Source organism: Bos indicus x Bos taurus, chromosome 5 (assembly GCF_003369695.1).
Source record: "Bos indicus x Bos taurus breed Angus x Brahman F1 hybrid chromosome 5, Bos_hybrid_MaternalHap_v2.0, whole genome shotgun sequence".
Classification (NCBI taxonomy): domain Eukaryota; kingdom Metazoa; phylum Chordata; class Mammalia; order Artiodactyla; family Bovidae; genus Bos; species Bos indicus x Bos taurus.
Window position 1 is genome coordinate 55,039,749 of NC_040080.1, and position 14,184 is coordinate 55,053,932.

The following is a 14,184-nucleotide window of genomic DNA, read 5'->3' on the forward strand; positions in this document are numbered from 1 at the left end:
ATAGGGAAAAAAAAAGTAAAAAAGGATATAATTAAAATATTAAGTTATCCCTGAATTGAGTCATAAGCAACTTTTATATTTATTTTTCAAAACGCTTGCACTACTTAGAACTAATAGTTACGCTTTTGAGAGGGCACACATAATATATTTCCAATCTGACAAAAAGGGTAGACCACCTGAAGACAAATGCCTACAAAAGAACAGATTTCTATAAATGAGACACAACATATGCATTTTTCATATGATTATGACAGTCCTTTAGAATTAAACAGTTTTGGATACTAGATAGCGAAGGTTTTAAGAAGTCCTTATTTTTAAATTAAAGTTTGGCTCAATGATTTTATATATATATATAAATAAAATTATGTATTATAATTTTTAGTTTTATTATTATATTACTGTTACTATAAAAAATTCAATAATATAGACATGCAACATAAAGTAAAAAGAGGAAGTTCCTCAAAGTGATTTCAAAGCACAGAGAAAAATATATAAAACACCTGACTTGTCAAACACTTGGTATCAGACAGAATAATTAGTGTTTATCTTTTCTTCACCTTGTCCCAGAGTGTCTTTAAGGTAACTATAAATACTATACACATCCAGTCATTTAAATCATGCCCTGGAGGACAATACTGGCTCCATCATTCTGCAGTAATGAAAGCACAACAGCTTCATCCATTTCACCCAGGCTTACCTTATGAGTTCAATAACAGGATCCCAGAGAGCACTGAAGTTTACATACAACATGCCTAATAAATAACGAAGTGGCACCTGCAATCATAGAGAACTAGTTCAGATCAGCATCGAAATGCAAATATCCTGACTTAGGACAACCTGAGGTTTGGAAGGAAGCTTGTGTTTTAAGAAAAAAAACTTCTGGTACCAATTCAGATTTCAGTTACAGTAATTTTCCTCCTCTCCCCAAAATGTCACTGGCTATTCAACAGAAAAGAATCACTAAAGCAAACCTAGTATTCGAACCCACTCCAGATGTTTATGCAGGAAAAATGTATCTGAATAAACAGATTTGACTCATGATTAAACTCATTCCTAACAAACATTGCCATCACCTGACTAGACAAAATGTGAACAGTAACCAGGAAAGTACAGGTGCCTAAGAATCCAGCACAGTACTCTGTGAGTGGCAGCTGAGGCTTCACAAACAGATATGAGTTCTTAAGACTATACATCAAGAATTTAGTTCAGAGGATCTGAAGTCTTCTCAGTCCCTTTTGGAATGACAACCACTGTCACCAGCATCCCTGTGTGCTCAGGAAGCATCATGTAACATAGTAGTTTCACTGTTATTGGGGGGTGGTGCTTGTATCTACTTTAGTAGCAGAACCCTTTTCCAAGTGAAACATAACATAGGACATACAAAACAAGTTAGGAATAGAACTGCTCTGACAGAAAGGGGAATGCCTCCACTGGCCTTCTTCCCAAAGGGATCATGATATATCATCAAGGGTCATGGACAGAAAATGCCTCATAGAAAAGGTAGAGGGCTGACATCCTGCTGCACTGAAAAAATCTGGAGGTGAGTTGCTATTCAGTCGTTACGTTGTGTCCGACTCTGCAACCCCATGAACTGCAGCACATCAGGCTTCCCTGTCCTTCACTATCTCCTGGAGTTTATTCAAACTCATGACCATTGAGTTGGTGATGCCATCCAGCCAAGAGACTCTCAAGAGTCTTCTCCAGCACCACAATTTGAAAGCCTTAATTCTTTGTATCTGGCTGTTAACTGGACATTTCTCCTCCTGCTGCCACCTACTTACTATTTACCCCTGTGTGTGCTTAGTCGCTCAGTTGTGTCCGACTCTTTGAGACCTCATGGACTGTAGCCCACCAGGCTCCTCTGTCTGTGGGGATTCTCCAGGCAAGAATACTGGAGTGGGTTGCCATGCCCTCCTCCAGGGGATCTTCCCAACCCAGGGATCAAACCCAGGTCTCCCACATTGCATGTGGATTCTTTACCATCTGAGCCACCAGGGAAGCTCCCTTATTCTCACATACTATACACACTCAGAAGAAGGGAGGATAATAGAGTATTGTTACTATTGAAAAGGCTGCAGAGTCATTTATCTCAAAACACTGAACAGAGCTGGGAATTTATTTAAAATTTTTTTTTTAATTTCTTTTTTTAAAAAAATTCTCTCCACTTTTCTACTTGGTATACTTCCCTTTTATAAAAAAAGCTAGCGAGGCAGATCTTAAAGTATAAATTAAATAATAAAGTGTTTTACCTCCTGTAATGGCCCATCAGGGACTACAGACTGCACTACATCATGCCTGAGTTTTCTCAAATGAAGAAGCTTCTCTCTGTAATCGTTCACAGTGGCTGGCACGAGTTCTGCCTGGCGCAGTATAGCGAAGACAGACTGATGCTCTGAGAGCCCATCATCCTGAACAACCACAGGAAACCAAGAGGAACGTCAGTGTTTTTATTTTCCAAAAAGAGTATCAAATGTGCACAGAAGTCTGAAAGATAAAAACTGGCATACATTAATGTTTTAAATTAAATAAGTAACACATTTTTGGAGTAAATGATTCTTTCTTCTTCACACTACTTACTTTTTGGTCAGTAATTTATGTTTAAGGTCTAGCACGGGCATGAAAAGTAAAAAAATCTCTAGACTGGCAACATTTGTCAAAATAAAGCAAATGTATATATACTTTTACTATACAATTCTATTTCTAAGTAGAAGTAATTTCTACTTCTGGAAGCAATCATTTGTGTTACTGTACAGATACCTGTGTAAGGATGTATACAGCAGTATTATTGGAAATGATGAAGACTACCAATAACCCACCTAAGCATCCACTGAGAGAGAACTGGTTAAATACAACATTTTAAACCGTGGAGCAGTATTCAAACTTCAAAAGAAATGAGGTAGGGCTGGAGGAACTGATATGGAAAACCCTGTGTGACACCATTTGTTTAAATTATATAAGTATGTACTAAATTATATACATATGTACAAAAGTCTAACAGTCACCAAGTAACTGGATTTTCAGTGATGGCCTTACTGAAGGGGTGGGAAAAAGAATTACAATTTTTCTTTCTTCAAATTTTGTGATAGATATTTACATAGTATTTGAATTTTCTGCAAAATTATCATTTTAGGAAAAATAATATCATATTACTTTTTTTTAAAGTTATCCAAAATGAACAGTTAAAATACCTCCATTAATTCCGGAAGCTGAACCTCAAAGTGGTTTAGGATCCTTATTGTCAAAAGTCGAATCTACAGGAATTAAAAGGCATGTTTCAAACTCCAAAGTTGAAATGCAAGAAGAAACTGATAGAGTCAATGAGAGCTAGAGTTAAGTTTCATGGAATTATAAATGATACATCTACCACTTGTCAGAGTAATACATGTTTATTCTATTTTTTATTTCATATTCTAACACCAACCAACACCTTACTCAAATGGTCCATGGGACAATTAATGACCAGACTAGGCTGAGAAGATAACGAAACCAAAAAACCATGCTCATAAAACCATGTTGTTATTTTGAACTATGACACTATAAGCATCTCTATAATATAAGTGCAAAGATTCTGACTGAACTTCTAATTCCATTGAAATTAGTGATCCTTATTTATAAATAACATGTTCTGGTATTTCTATATACCTTAAGGAGCAGCAGAATCACCTAGAAGTCTTTGAAAAATCATGTAGATATTTTACTTCAACCCTATGCCTGCTGAATCAGAACTTGGGGCTGTGGGGAGTCAGAATCTATATCTTTAGAAAGCTCCCTAATTAATCCTGCTGTAATCAGCTTGTAGGTCAGTGTTTAGGAATCACGGCTTTAAACAGAAACCACCTCAAAGCAGCATTTTCTGATTAAGGAGCTCGACAACCCCTGGTAATACAAATAAAAACAAAAGATGAGAGGCAGAGAATATACCACAAAACCACAGTACCTTGGATATACCAGTCGAAATGTTTGCTTGTAACTTGGGAAATAATTCCATTAAAGCCTCTTCCGAAAGTGGCCCCCTGCAGCCACATAAGGATAATCTCTGATAATAGAGATCAGCCAACAGCAACACAGACGGCTCCAAAGGAAACGTTCTGCAACGAGATATTTATTAGACCCCAAGTGTGCCACACACCCCAAAGAAGTCAGGCTATACTAAAAACCACAGAAGATTATCACTGACGGAAATATAAGACAGAACAGGTAAAAATTATATGTGGACATTTAGCATCACTTAAGACATGAAGAATCTGAGGCTCAGCAATAGTGAGTCACAAGCTCAAGGACACACAGCCAAGTGGAGGCAGAGATAGGATTATAATACTGTATTGTGACTAAAGTCCAATGCTGTCTTTTCAGCAATAAATGACAATGACATATGAGAGGATATGTAATATTTGTGGGGTGTTTTCCATGTGCTAGGCACTGAGTTACGAGGGAAGAGGTACAGAGCAGGGGCTGCCACACCAGCTCTGGGGTAGGGTAGTCAGCCCATCCCCATCAGAGATGGAACCCCGAATAAACCACTTAACCACTGTGTACTATCCTCCAACAAATATGTATTGAGTGTCTACCATGTACCAGTGACTTTTCCTAGATATAGCAGGAAACCATGGAAAAAGTCCCTTTTTCTAATAGCAGAATGTAGCCCACAAGTAAATAATTAATGACAGTGGTGAGGATGGTGGACAAAAACAAACTGGGGAAAGGAGGCTGGACTGAGAAGACTGGTGTGGGGGAGAGGGGGAGGGTGAGGGGTGGTCACGGAAGGCAGAAACTGAAGAAGTCAAGAAGTGAGCTGCAGGACACCTGGAAGAAAAGCATTCCAGGCACAGGGAACAGCAATGCTAATTCCCAGATAGGTGTGCCTGCCTCTGTGAGCAGAATTGAGGCAGCCACTCCAGCTGGAACAGACAGAACGAGGAGTGATGGGGGATGAGGTCAGAAGCCAGGGCTAAGATTACAGAGCCCCAAGGAACACCGTGAGGACTGTGGACTTCATCCCACGGGAGCTGGATACCATGAGTGCAGGGTTTCTCAACAGTGGCTCCACTGTCGTGTGGACCAGGGACTTCGTTGTAGGCCCGTCCTGTGCGCTGCAGGACGCTCCTCTACCCACCAGACCCCACTGGCAGCCCCCAGTTGTGACAATCAAAAAGTCTCCAGAATTGCCCCTGGCTAAAATTCAGTGTCAGAGGGTTGTTGGCAAAAGAGTGACATGTACTCTTTCAACTGAAAAGAACTGCTGTTGATGGGTACAAAACGGACAGCAGCAGGGCCAGGATGGAAGCAAGGAACCTTGTTAGGAAGCTAATGTCGTCATCAGATGAGAGATGGTGGTTCCCAACAGGGCAGCAGTGGGTACTGAGCACCTAGGAGTCTGGACTTAATTAAGAACGTTTTTTGGGTTGTGCTGGGTCTTCACTACTGCACGGACTTTTCTCTAGTTGCAGAGAATGGGCTACCCTAGCTGTGGTGCGCAGGCTTCTCATTACGGTGGCTTCTCTTGTGGAGCAACAAGCTCTAGGGCATGCGGGCTTCAGTAATTGCAATTCCCGGGCTCCAGAGCACAGGCTCCAGAGCACAGGCTCAGTAGCTGTGGCTCACGGGCTTAGTTGCTCCACAGCATTTGGGACATCCCCATATCAGGGGATCAAACCTGTGTCTCCTGTATTGGCAGGCGCATTCTTTATCGCTGATCCACCAGGGAAGCCCCTGAATTTATTTAAGAGCTCTAATTCTCCCATATTATAATGTGAACAGTACCTCCAGTTCAGGGAGTTGTGAAGATTGCATTAATTAACATACAGAAAGTACTCAGAAGAGAGACCAGCACAAAATAAAAATACAATAAATGCAATTTGCATAGTTATCACTGCACTCAGGGTTTGATTCAATCTCTAGAAGGGATATACTGCTATTCCTTTTTGAGAATAAAGTGGAGATGAACTAACTCAAGGCTATCGAGCTGGTAAGTAGTAGAGACAAGGTTCAAATCCAGATTGTCGTGGCTGTGAAACCTCTGGCTTAACCAACAACCAGCCCACATCAGCACATAGGCCTCCACCTACAACTTTTACAACTGGAGTTTTCACCGCCACCCTCCAAGCTGATCCATTCCTGTTAGAGGTTTCCAGACCTCCAAGGCTAAGAGCACCTGCCTGGGAGACCAGCTGGCCTTCTGCAGGGGACAGACAAACCCTACTCTGTTATGAGTGCCTTTCTGTTTCAAAACCTCCACAGATGCCTTAAATTCTTCCCACTAAAGAACACAGTGTGAGAACTTTGATGATTTTAAAGAAACTGTGGTTAGGGGGCAACATATGTAATATGATAAGTAGGATGACAGCAAATTCTCTCCTTAAAGGAATTTAAGGCAATTCAATTAACAGTAGAGACAGGGCTGCCTTGCCCAGATTGTATTATTGCAGTAAATCTCCAAACTGGTCTCTTTTATCCTCCTTCAGTCTCTTCTCAATATAGCAGCTGGAGTGATCCTGCTTCAGCCTGAGTCACTCCCCTATCAAAAAAAAAAAACAAACCCAGGGCTTTCCCTTTCACTCTGGAGTAAAAGCCCAGGCCCTGCGATGGCCAGAGGTCAAGCTCTGCCCGCCACCTCCACCTCGCCTACTACCACTCCTAGCTCCGCTCAGGGACAGTGGCTCCCTGATGCTCTAGTCAGGCACTTGCATGGAGCCCCAGCGCTCACATCTCCCCCAGGCCCCCAACATCCCCATGGCTTACTCCCTTACTGCTTCTGTGATTCTGCTCAAATGCCCCCTTCTTCGTAAGGACTTCCCTAGTTAAAAATCCTATTGTTCCCAACCTCCAGACTCGCCCTATCCCAACTTTACTACTGTCCAACAGGCTACATATTTTAAAATATGTAGTTGACTAGTGTGTTAGCACCATGATGGCAGGGAATTTTGTGTTTCATAGACTGTGTCTCCCAGTGCCCAGAATAGGGTCTGGTATATGAGAAAAGCAGTAACTATTTATTGAATGAAGTAAATGAACAAATATATTTTTAAAAGCATGGAGATAAATTGGATTAGACTCTGGAAACGGAAGCAAACTACAAGAATTTCAAACAGCCTGATCTTTAGAAGTGGTGCTAAGCTGAATGGCTCCCAGTAACGGCCTGTGATACTACAAATTTACATGCACAATACAGTACCTTTTACAAAGATGAATCATCTTTAAAGACTGTATCTGAAATGTTCTTATTTTAACTGAAGTATATAAATTGATAATAAATTTGCTATGTGAATACAGCTCAGGTAAAAAACAGATCCAAGATTTCACAAACACAGAAGCCTTTATATCTGATTCATCATTAAGCTGAATGGAAGGTATGTCTACTCACAATACTAAGTTCTTCACCCGTTCCACAGGAACCAAACGAAGAAGTTCAGAAGATTCTTCCAAACCTAGCAGAGTATTTACAGCTTGACAAAGAACAAATAAGTTTCCTAAAGGCAGAAAAACAGGAGAGACCACATTATTTATTTCTTTGATACAATAACTATCAGACCTCTCATTTATCTACCACTTGGTATTTATACAGAGCTCCTAAATTAAAGTGAATCTGTGCCTTCTAAAGGATTTTCTGTCAAATGTCAGAATATAACAGAAAGGAACTGAAAGAGGTTTCAAGTCTTTAACTTTCTTAAGAGAAAAACATATTCAGAAATAGAGAGTAAAAATATATGTTCCCTTCAACTGAGATGAGAAAATTCAATGGTTCTACTGACTGGCATTATCAAAATTAGAACTTTTGAGGAGAACAGACTTAGACTTTCTAAAAGCTAAAAAATTATCTTTGTATAAAACTCAAGTTGATTTCATGACTCCAATTTATAAGAAATCACATATCTAATGGCTACCATCTATAATCCACTCAATTTATGTTAGTTAGATAATCATCTAAATCTAGATCAAAGGTTGGCAAACTATGACCCCCAAGTCAGATTGTGTAGGTAGTCTGGTTTTATATGGAGAAGGCAATGGCAACCCTGGTTTTATATGGGCAACAAAATGAGAATGCTTTTCCCATTTTTAAAGGGTTGTTTAAAACAACAAATAAACAGAATATGCCACAAAGACTGAAGACTGAACGTGGCCCACAAAAGCTAAAATCTTTACTGTGTGGTCCTTTACACAAAAAAATTGCTGACCTCTGCTCTAGCCTTAGAACAAGGCTATCCAATAGAACCTTCCGCAATGGTAGAAATGCTCTATACATGTGCCAGTGTGTAGCCACAATCCAATATGGCAGTCACTAGCCACACGTGGCTACTGAGCACTGGAAATTCTCTAAACATGTCTGTTTAGTATCTAAATAGATACTAAACACAGAACATAGTACATTAATATTTAAATGAGTGACTACCATATATACAGATTAGGAAAAAAAATACTGAGCTAGAATAAAACAAAATACCTACTTTTATTTATTTTTTAATTGTAGCAAAATTTTAATACTTACCTTCTTTTGATCAAAATGCTTACTTTTAAACTGCTGTTATCAGGGAGTAGGGAGAGATGGACAGGTATACAACAGGAATGGTGTTTGGGACAGGGCAATCTAATTCTCCCTGGATGAGTCGAAGGCCTTCCTAGAGATACTGTGCTGGCATTGTTTTGAAAGCTAAGTAAGAGTTCACTGAATGATGACAGACCTAGAAAGGACTCCAGGCAGAAGGGACACATATGTAAGGGTAGCTGGAGCGGTTACAAGAGAGTGTCTTGCTCAGAATAAGTAAATGCTGAAGGACAAGTGTACACTGGGGCTGGACTGGGCACAGAAGATGCGAAGAAGACACAAGCTGGTACTCGAAGTTGTATCTCATTTCTTTGACAGTAGCATTACTGAATTTACTGAATTTACTCAGGCAAATATTCAGACCATCCTGACCTGATTACGAGGTGGAGCCCTCGTAATTACATCTCAGCCTCTTTCTTCCCTATTTATACTCGGGGGGGTTCTGCCAGAATACAACGACGGTACTATTCTCTGGTACCCATGTGTTTACAGTTCCTCTGGGTGTGCCAGGAAAGACAGACAAGAGAACAAATGGTGATTGTAACTGACCTTTTCCAAAGCTCCCTCTGTCAACAGTCATGAAGAGTGACTCGATGAAGTAGGTGACTAGTGGTATCACCTTCTCTTTCTCCAGGGGCCTGTCCAAGAAGTGGAGAGAAAAACAGAAACACTCAAACTGGCATTCAACAACTTTTTCATGAAATAGCAAAAAAATGACTAATAAATATTTTCATCAGTTTGCTAAAATACTTTTCACAATTTAACACAGTTGATTTTCTCACCTAATATGAGGTAACACAACAAGGGCCGCCCAAGAACATGAAAGGTAAGTAGTATCTTGATTCGGGGGTGACTGAATTATAGATAAAAGATGTTCCAACACTGAGATCTGTTCCTTTCCTTCCTTGGATTTTGTCTTCTTCTGCCTTATATAGGATCTGAAAGAAGAAAAGATGAATATTTAAAACAAGAAAGGAGATAATTGCTTTTGCCCTCTGAAATTCAAAATAAAATTGGTTCCTCCACTGATACTATGTATAAAATAGACAACTAGTGAGAACCTACTGTATAGCATAAGGAACTCTACTCAGTGTTCTGTGGTGACCTAATTAGGAAGGAAATCCAAAAAAGAGGGAATATATGTATACATACAGCTGATTCACTTTGCTGTACAATAGAAACTAACAACATTGTGAAACAACTATACTTCAATTAAATTAATTTTTAAAAATTGGTTCCTTTCCATGTGTGGAGATTAGCAGAGAGGAGGAAATTGGTGCTGATGGTTGAATACAAATAACTAAACAAATGTGACTCATTTACTGATTTTCAGTGACAAGGTTTTTTTCAAATCCATTGGTTCTGCTTTCTTTTTCTATTTTAATTTGCTTCATAACTTGCAAAGCAAGTCTCTTCCAGTTTTAGGTATTATTTCTGAATTTGAACTACTGATGGACAAAGTGTTTAAGGTAGTTTATTGGCATGAACTGACTTCTTCCATCGCCCCCTTTCCTTTTTATCATGATAAAATGATTAAGGGGCTTCCCTGGTGGCTCAGACCATATTAGAAGTTACTTCCTCTGCTGCTTTAATCTGGTAACTGTTTACTCAATGATATTTTCTGACATGACACTCAGTTTTAGGTACCTGTTATTTTGGCAGTATTTTTGTTTACCAATGAACTCTACCTCAGTCTTATTTCAAAGACAGAATCTAACAGAAAGGAAAGTCAAAGAAACAATAAATAAAATGATCTGCTATTATAATTTATCCTTCCATGACCAGTCTGGTAAACTTGTTATGAAATTGAAGTAGAATATCAGGTTTTTATTCCTACACCCTTTTATCATTAAAGTTAATGAAAAAGTTGCACTCTGTTTTGTTTCATACTTATCAGGATACTGAATGCTTGGAAACTACGATAGATAAAAACCAAGTTAATTTTATTGGTAATTTCTAAAAGTTGTTTTAGAACTTGTTTATACAGTCTTTCTAGTACTAACCATGACTCAATAATCTGCAAAAAATCTTACAAATAAAAAAAAATGAGATGCTTTATAAAGGTAAGTCATTAGTTGCTATGTCATCCCCCTGCTTTATCACACCTGCCAGTGAGCTCCTCCAATAAAATCCATAATTCTTACCTCATCCTGTGAGGCCTTGGGTGATCTGACCCTTGTCTCCTTCTCTCATTTCCTCTAATTCCACTCTCTTCCTTTCTCGATGCTCTTTACCTGCACAGGCTTTCCTTTAGTTCCTCAAACATACAGGCTTATTCCCATCCTATGGTCTTTGCAGGAACTCTCTTCTCTGTCTGGAAAACCTTTCACCCAGCCTTTCTCTGCCAGGCTGGATCCTTTTACCATTACAATTGGACCAAAGGTCCCCTCTCCAGACAGGACTAGTGCTGTTCTCTATCTACTCTCTCTCGACACCCTGTTTTACTTTTTCTTTTATCACTATCTAAAATTATCCTGTTTATTTACCTGTCTCACAAGCTTGCCCCACTGAGAGTATCATTTCCTCCAAAGAAGCCCTTTTTCATTATTATATCCCAGTGCCTCGAACAGTACCTGATATGATAAGTATTTGTCAAATGACAGAATACATTTATCTTCTGAAGACTCTTTTCACTTCTATTATCTTCTTTAATTTCCACTATAAATTTGTGGATGAAGTGTGACCAGGAATATTCAGACAAAGACAAGTTATTCTACAGGGTGACAGAAATTTTCTTAGTGATGGAAGTTTTCTTACAGAAAGAAAACACAGAACCTGTGGCACTTGCATTAAGTTAATATGCTTCCATTTATTAGGAATGATAATTTCTACTTGAAAAAAGAGTAAGCAAAATCCTTTCAAATACCTACATAAACTTTGCTTTAACTTCCAAAGAGTATCTATCATTTTTAATAAAACCGAAAAAGTAATCCACAGCCCTTTTAACAATTCAAACAATGCAAAAGTGTATAATCTAAAAGCTAATAATCACATCTTTCTTCCTCTTACCATCCTTCTGATGTAAATAAAGGTAACAGTTTTGTGTATCTTTAGGGAGTTGTCAAATCTCCCCAAACTGACCTTTAGATTTAATATAATTCAAAACAAAATCCCAGCGAGGATTTTTTTGTAGACAAGTTTCTTCTAAAATTTATACAGAAGAAGAAAGGACCAGGAATAGATGAAGCAATTTTGAAAACGAAGAACACAGTGGAAGGATTTAAGATTTCCTGATTCATTTTATTGTAGTAATAAGACAGTGTGGCATCAGAGGAGAAGAGACACATAGATCAATGGAACAGAAGAGACAGGCAGAAAGTCCCACACATTAATGTCCAGCTGATTTTTGACACAGATGCAAAAGAGATTCAATGAGAAAGAAGAGCCTTTTCAACAAATGTTGCTAGAGCAGTGGACATTTAGAGGCAAAAAAGGAAACTTGATCTAAACTTCACACCTTATATAAAAACTAACTCAAAATGGATCATGGACTTAAATGTAAAACATAAAATAAGATTTTAAGAAAAATAGGAGGAAGTACTTAAGAACTACAGCTAGGAAAAAAGTTGTCAGACTCGACATCAAAAGCATTATCCATAAAAGGAAAAGCTGATAAACTGGACCTCGTCAAAATTTAAAACATCTGATCTGTGAAAAATCTTAAATGAAGGAAGATAAGCTACAGACTAGGAGAAAATACTTGCAAAGCAGGTGAAAGGATTTATATCCGAATATATAAGCATTCTTGAAACTCAATAATAAAGAAACAATCACAATCAAGTTAGAAGATGGATCAAGGAAATGAACATATATGTCACTAAAGAGGATATGCAGATGGCAAATAAGCATATCAATATCCTTAGCCACTAGGGAAATGCAAATTAAAACCACCATGTAGATATCACTACATCCTACAGAACTGGAAAAACCAAAAAATCAGTGATAATATCAAACGTTGGTGAGGATGCAGAGAAACTGGATCACCTATACTTCTGGCAGGAATGTAAAACGGCACTCAGTTCAGTTCAGTCGCTCAGTCGTGTCCAATTCTTTGCGACCCCATGAACTGCAGCATGCCAGGCCTCCCTGTCCATCACCAACTCCCGGAGTTTATTCAAACTCACAAAACGGCACTACCACTCTGCAAAACTATTTGACAGCTTATCAACCTGAACATGCCCTTATCATATAATCCAACAAGTCTGCTTTTAGGCATTTACCTCAGAGAAATGGAAAGCTATGTACATGAATGTTAATAAGAGCATTATTCATAATAGCCAAAAACTAGGAATAGCATAAATATCTTTCAACAAGTGAATGACTAAACAGACTGCTCCATCCATTACCTTGGAACACTACTCAGGAGCAACACACAGAAATATATTCAAAATAAAAAAGAACGGGTTACTGATGCACACAACTCAGATGGGTCTCAAGGGAATTATGTTGTGTGAAAAAGTCAATCTCCAACGCTGTACAGTATAATTTCATGTATATAATATTCTTGAAATGACAAAAGTGTAAAAACAGAGTGTAAGATTAGTAGTTGCCAAGAGTTAGGGTTGGAATGCAGAGCCGCAGGGTGACTATGGCTACTGAAAGTAGCACCAGAGATCCTTGCAGTGATGGAATAGCTCTGTATCTTGACTCTGGTGGTGGTTGTGAATAGACATGAGATAAAACTGCACAGAACTATATATCCATATACATTTACACACAGAGATGAGTGATGTAAAACTGGTAAATCTGAATAAGGTTGGTGGATTGTACTGATGTCAATTTTCTTGTTGTGATATTGAAATAAGTTTCTGTAAGATGTTGCCACCGGGGGGAAACTACAGGAAAAGTACATGGAACCTCTCTGTTCTATTTATTATGACCACATGTGAATATACAATTGTTTTAAAATAAAAGGTTAAGAAAATTAATAGTGACTTCTTTTTTCCACTTACCACCTTCCTGAAGTTAACAACTTAACCTGTTTTTGTACCATTCCACGTGTTCCTATGCTTATATATACTTTCGATTTTAACTTTGCAAAATGTGATGGTATTAGACGTACTCTCCTACAACTTATTTTTTTCACCTAACAATATATCACAGACATTTTTCCAGTTAATACATGTAGATTTTCAGTTTTTACAATATTTTGAATGCATTATTTTTAAATGTAACCCTACCAAGAATATAGGAAATTAGGACTTTAGAACTTACCCTACTGTCTGCTGGGAGAAAAGCAGAGGGTACTTCTCAATCGCCATGGAGCCAGTGGTAGGAGGTGCTGCTTTGTTAAGAATGAGCTTGGCCAAAATGGCCAGAGCTTCATCTCTGACTGCAGCATCATTCGTCAGGAAGCAATTCTCAATATACAAGAGAAAGCTGGGTAGGAAAAGCTAAAAATAAACAAGAAAATCACACTTATTAACAGACATAAATTTCAGAACACCTAATGAAGAGATTATTCTAACACTTCCACAAAGAAAAAAAGATCATAAACAAAGATACCAGACCTCTCCAGAGGAGCAAAGGATGCAAGAAGACAATGGAGCAAGGCCTGAAAAACTGAGGAAGAATGAAAGAATCTAAAATGCTATACCTGGGGTACTGGAGGTATAGAGCGAGGAGATAGAGTGAGGAGACAAGAC

General features: G+C 38.5%; 1 protein-coding gene across 1 annotated transcript in view; it reads right to left on the reverse strand.

Annotated features, from left to right (window-relative positions):
* The window catches only part of UTP20 (UTP20, small subunit processome component), an 87,524-nt gene that overhangs the window by 61,493 nt on the left and 11,847 nt on the right, over positions 1–14,184 (reverse strand). Inside the window, exons 12-19 of the mRNA XM_027542011.1 lie at positions 13,754–13,932; positions 9,322–9,477; positions 9,089–9,177; positions 7,361–7,466; positions 3,938–4,088; positions 3,189–3,251; positions 2,250–2,408; positions 698–774 (exon numbers count right to left, since the gene is read on the reverse strand). Coding sequence (XP_027397812.1) covers positions 698–774; positions 2,250–2,408; positions 3,189–3,251; positions 3,938–4,088; positions 7,361–7,466; positions 9,089–9,177; positions 9,322–9,477; positions 13,754–13,932 — 980 coding nt within the window. The remainder of the gene's footprint in view (positions 1–697; positions 775–2,249; positions 2,409–3,188; positions 3,252–3,937; positions 4,089–7,360; positions 7,467–9,088; positions 9,178–9,321; positions 9,478–13,753; positions 13,933–14,184) is intronic.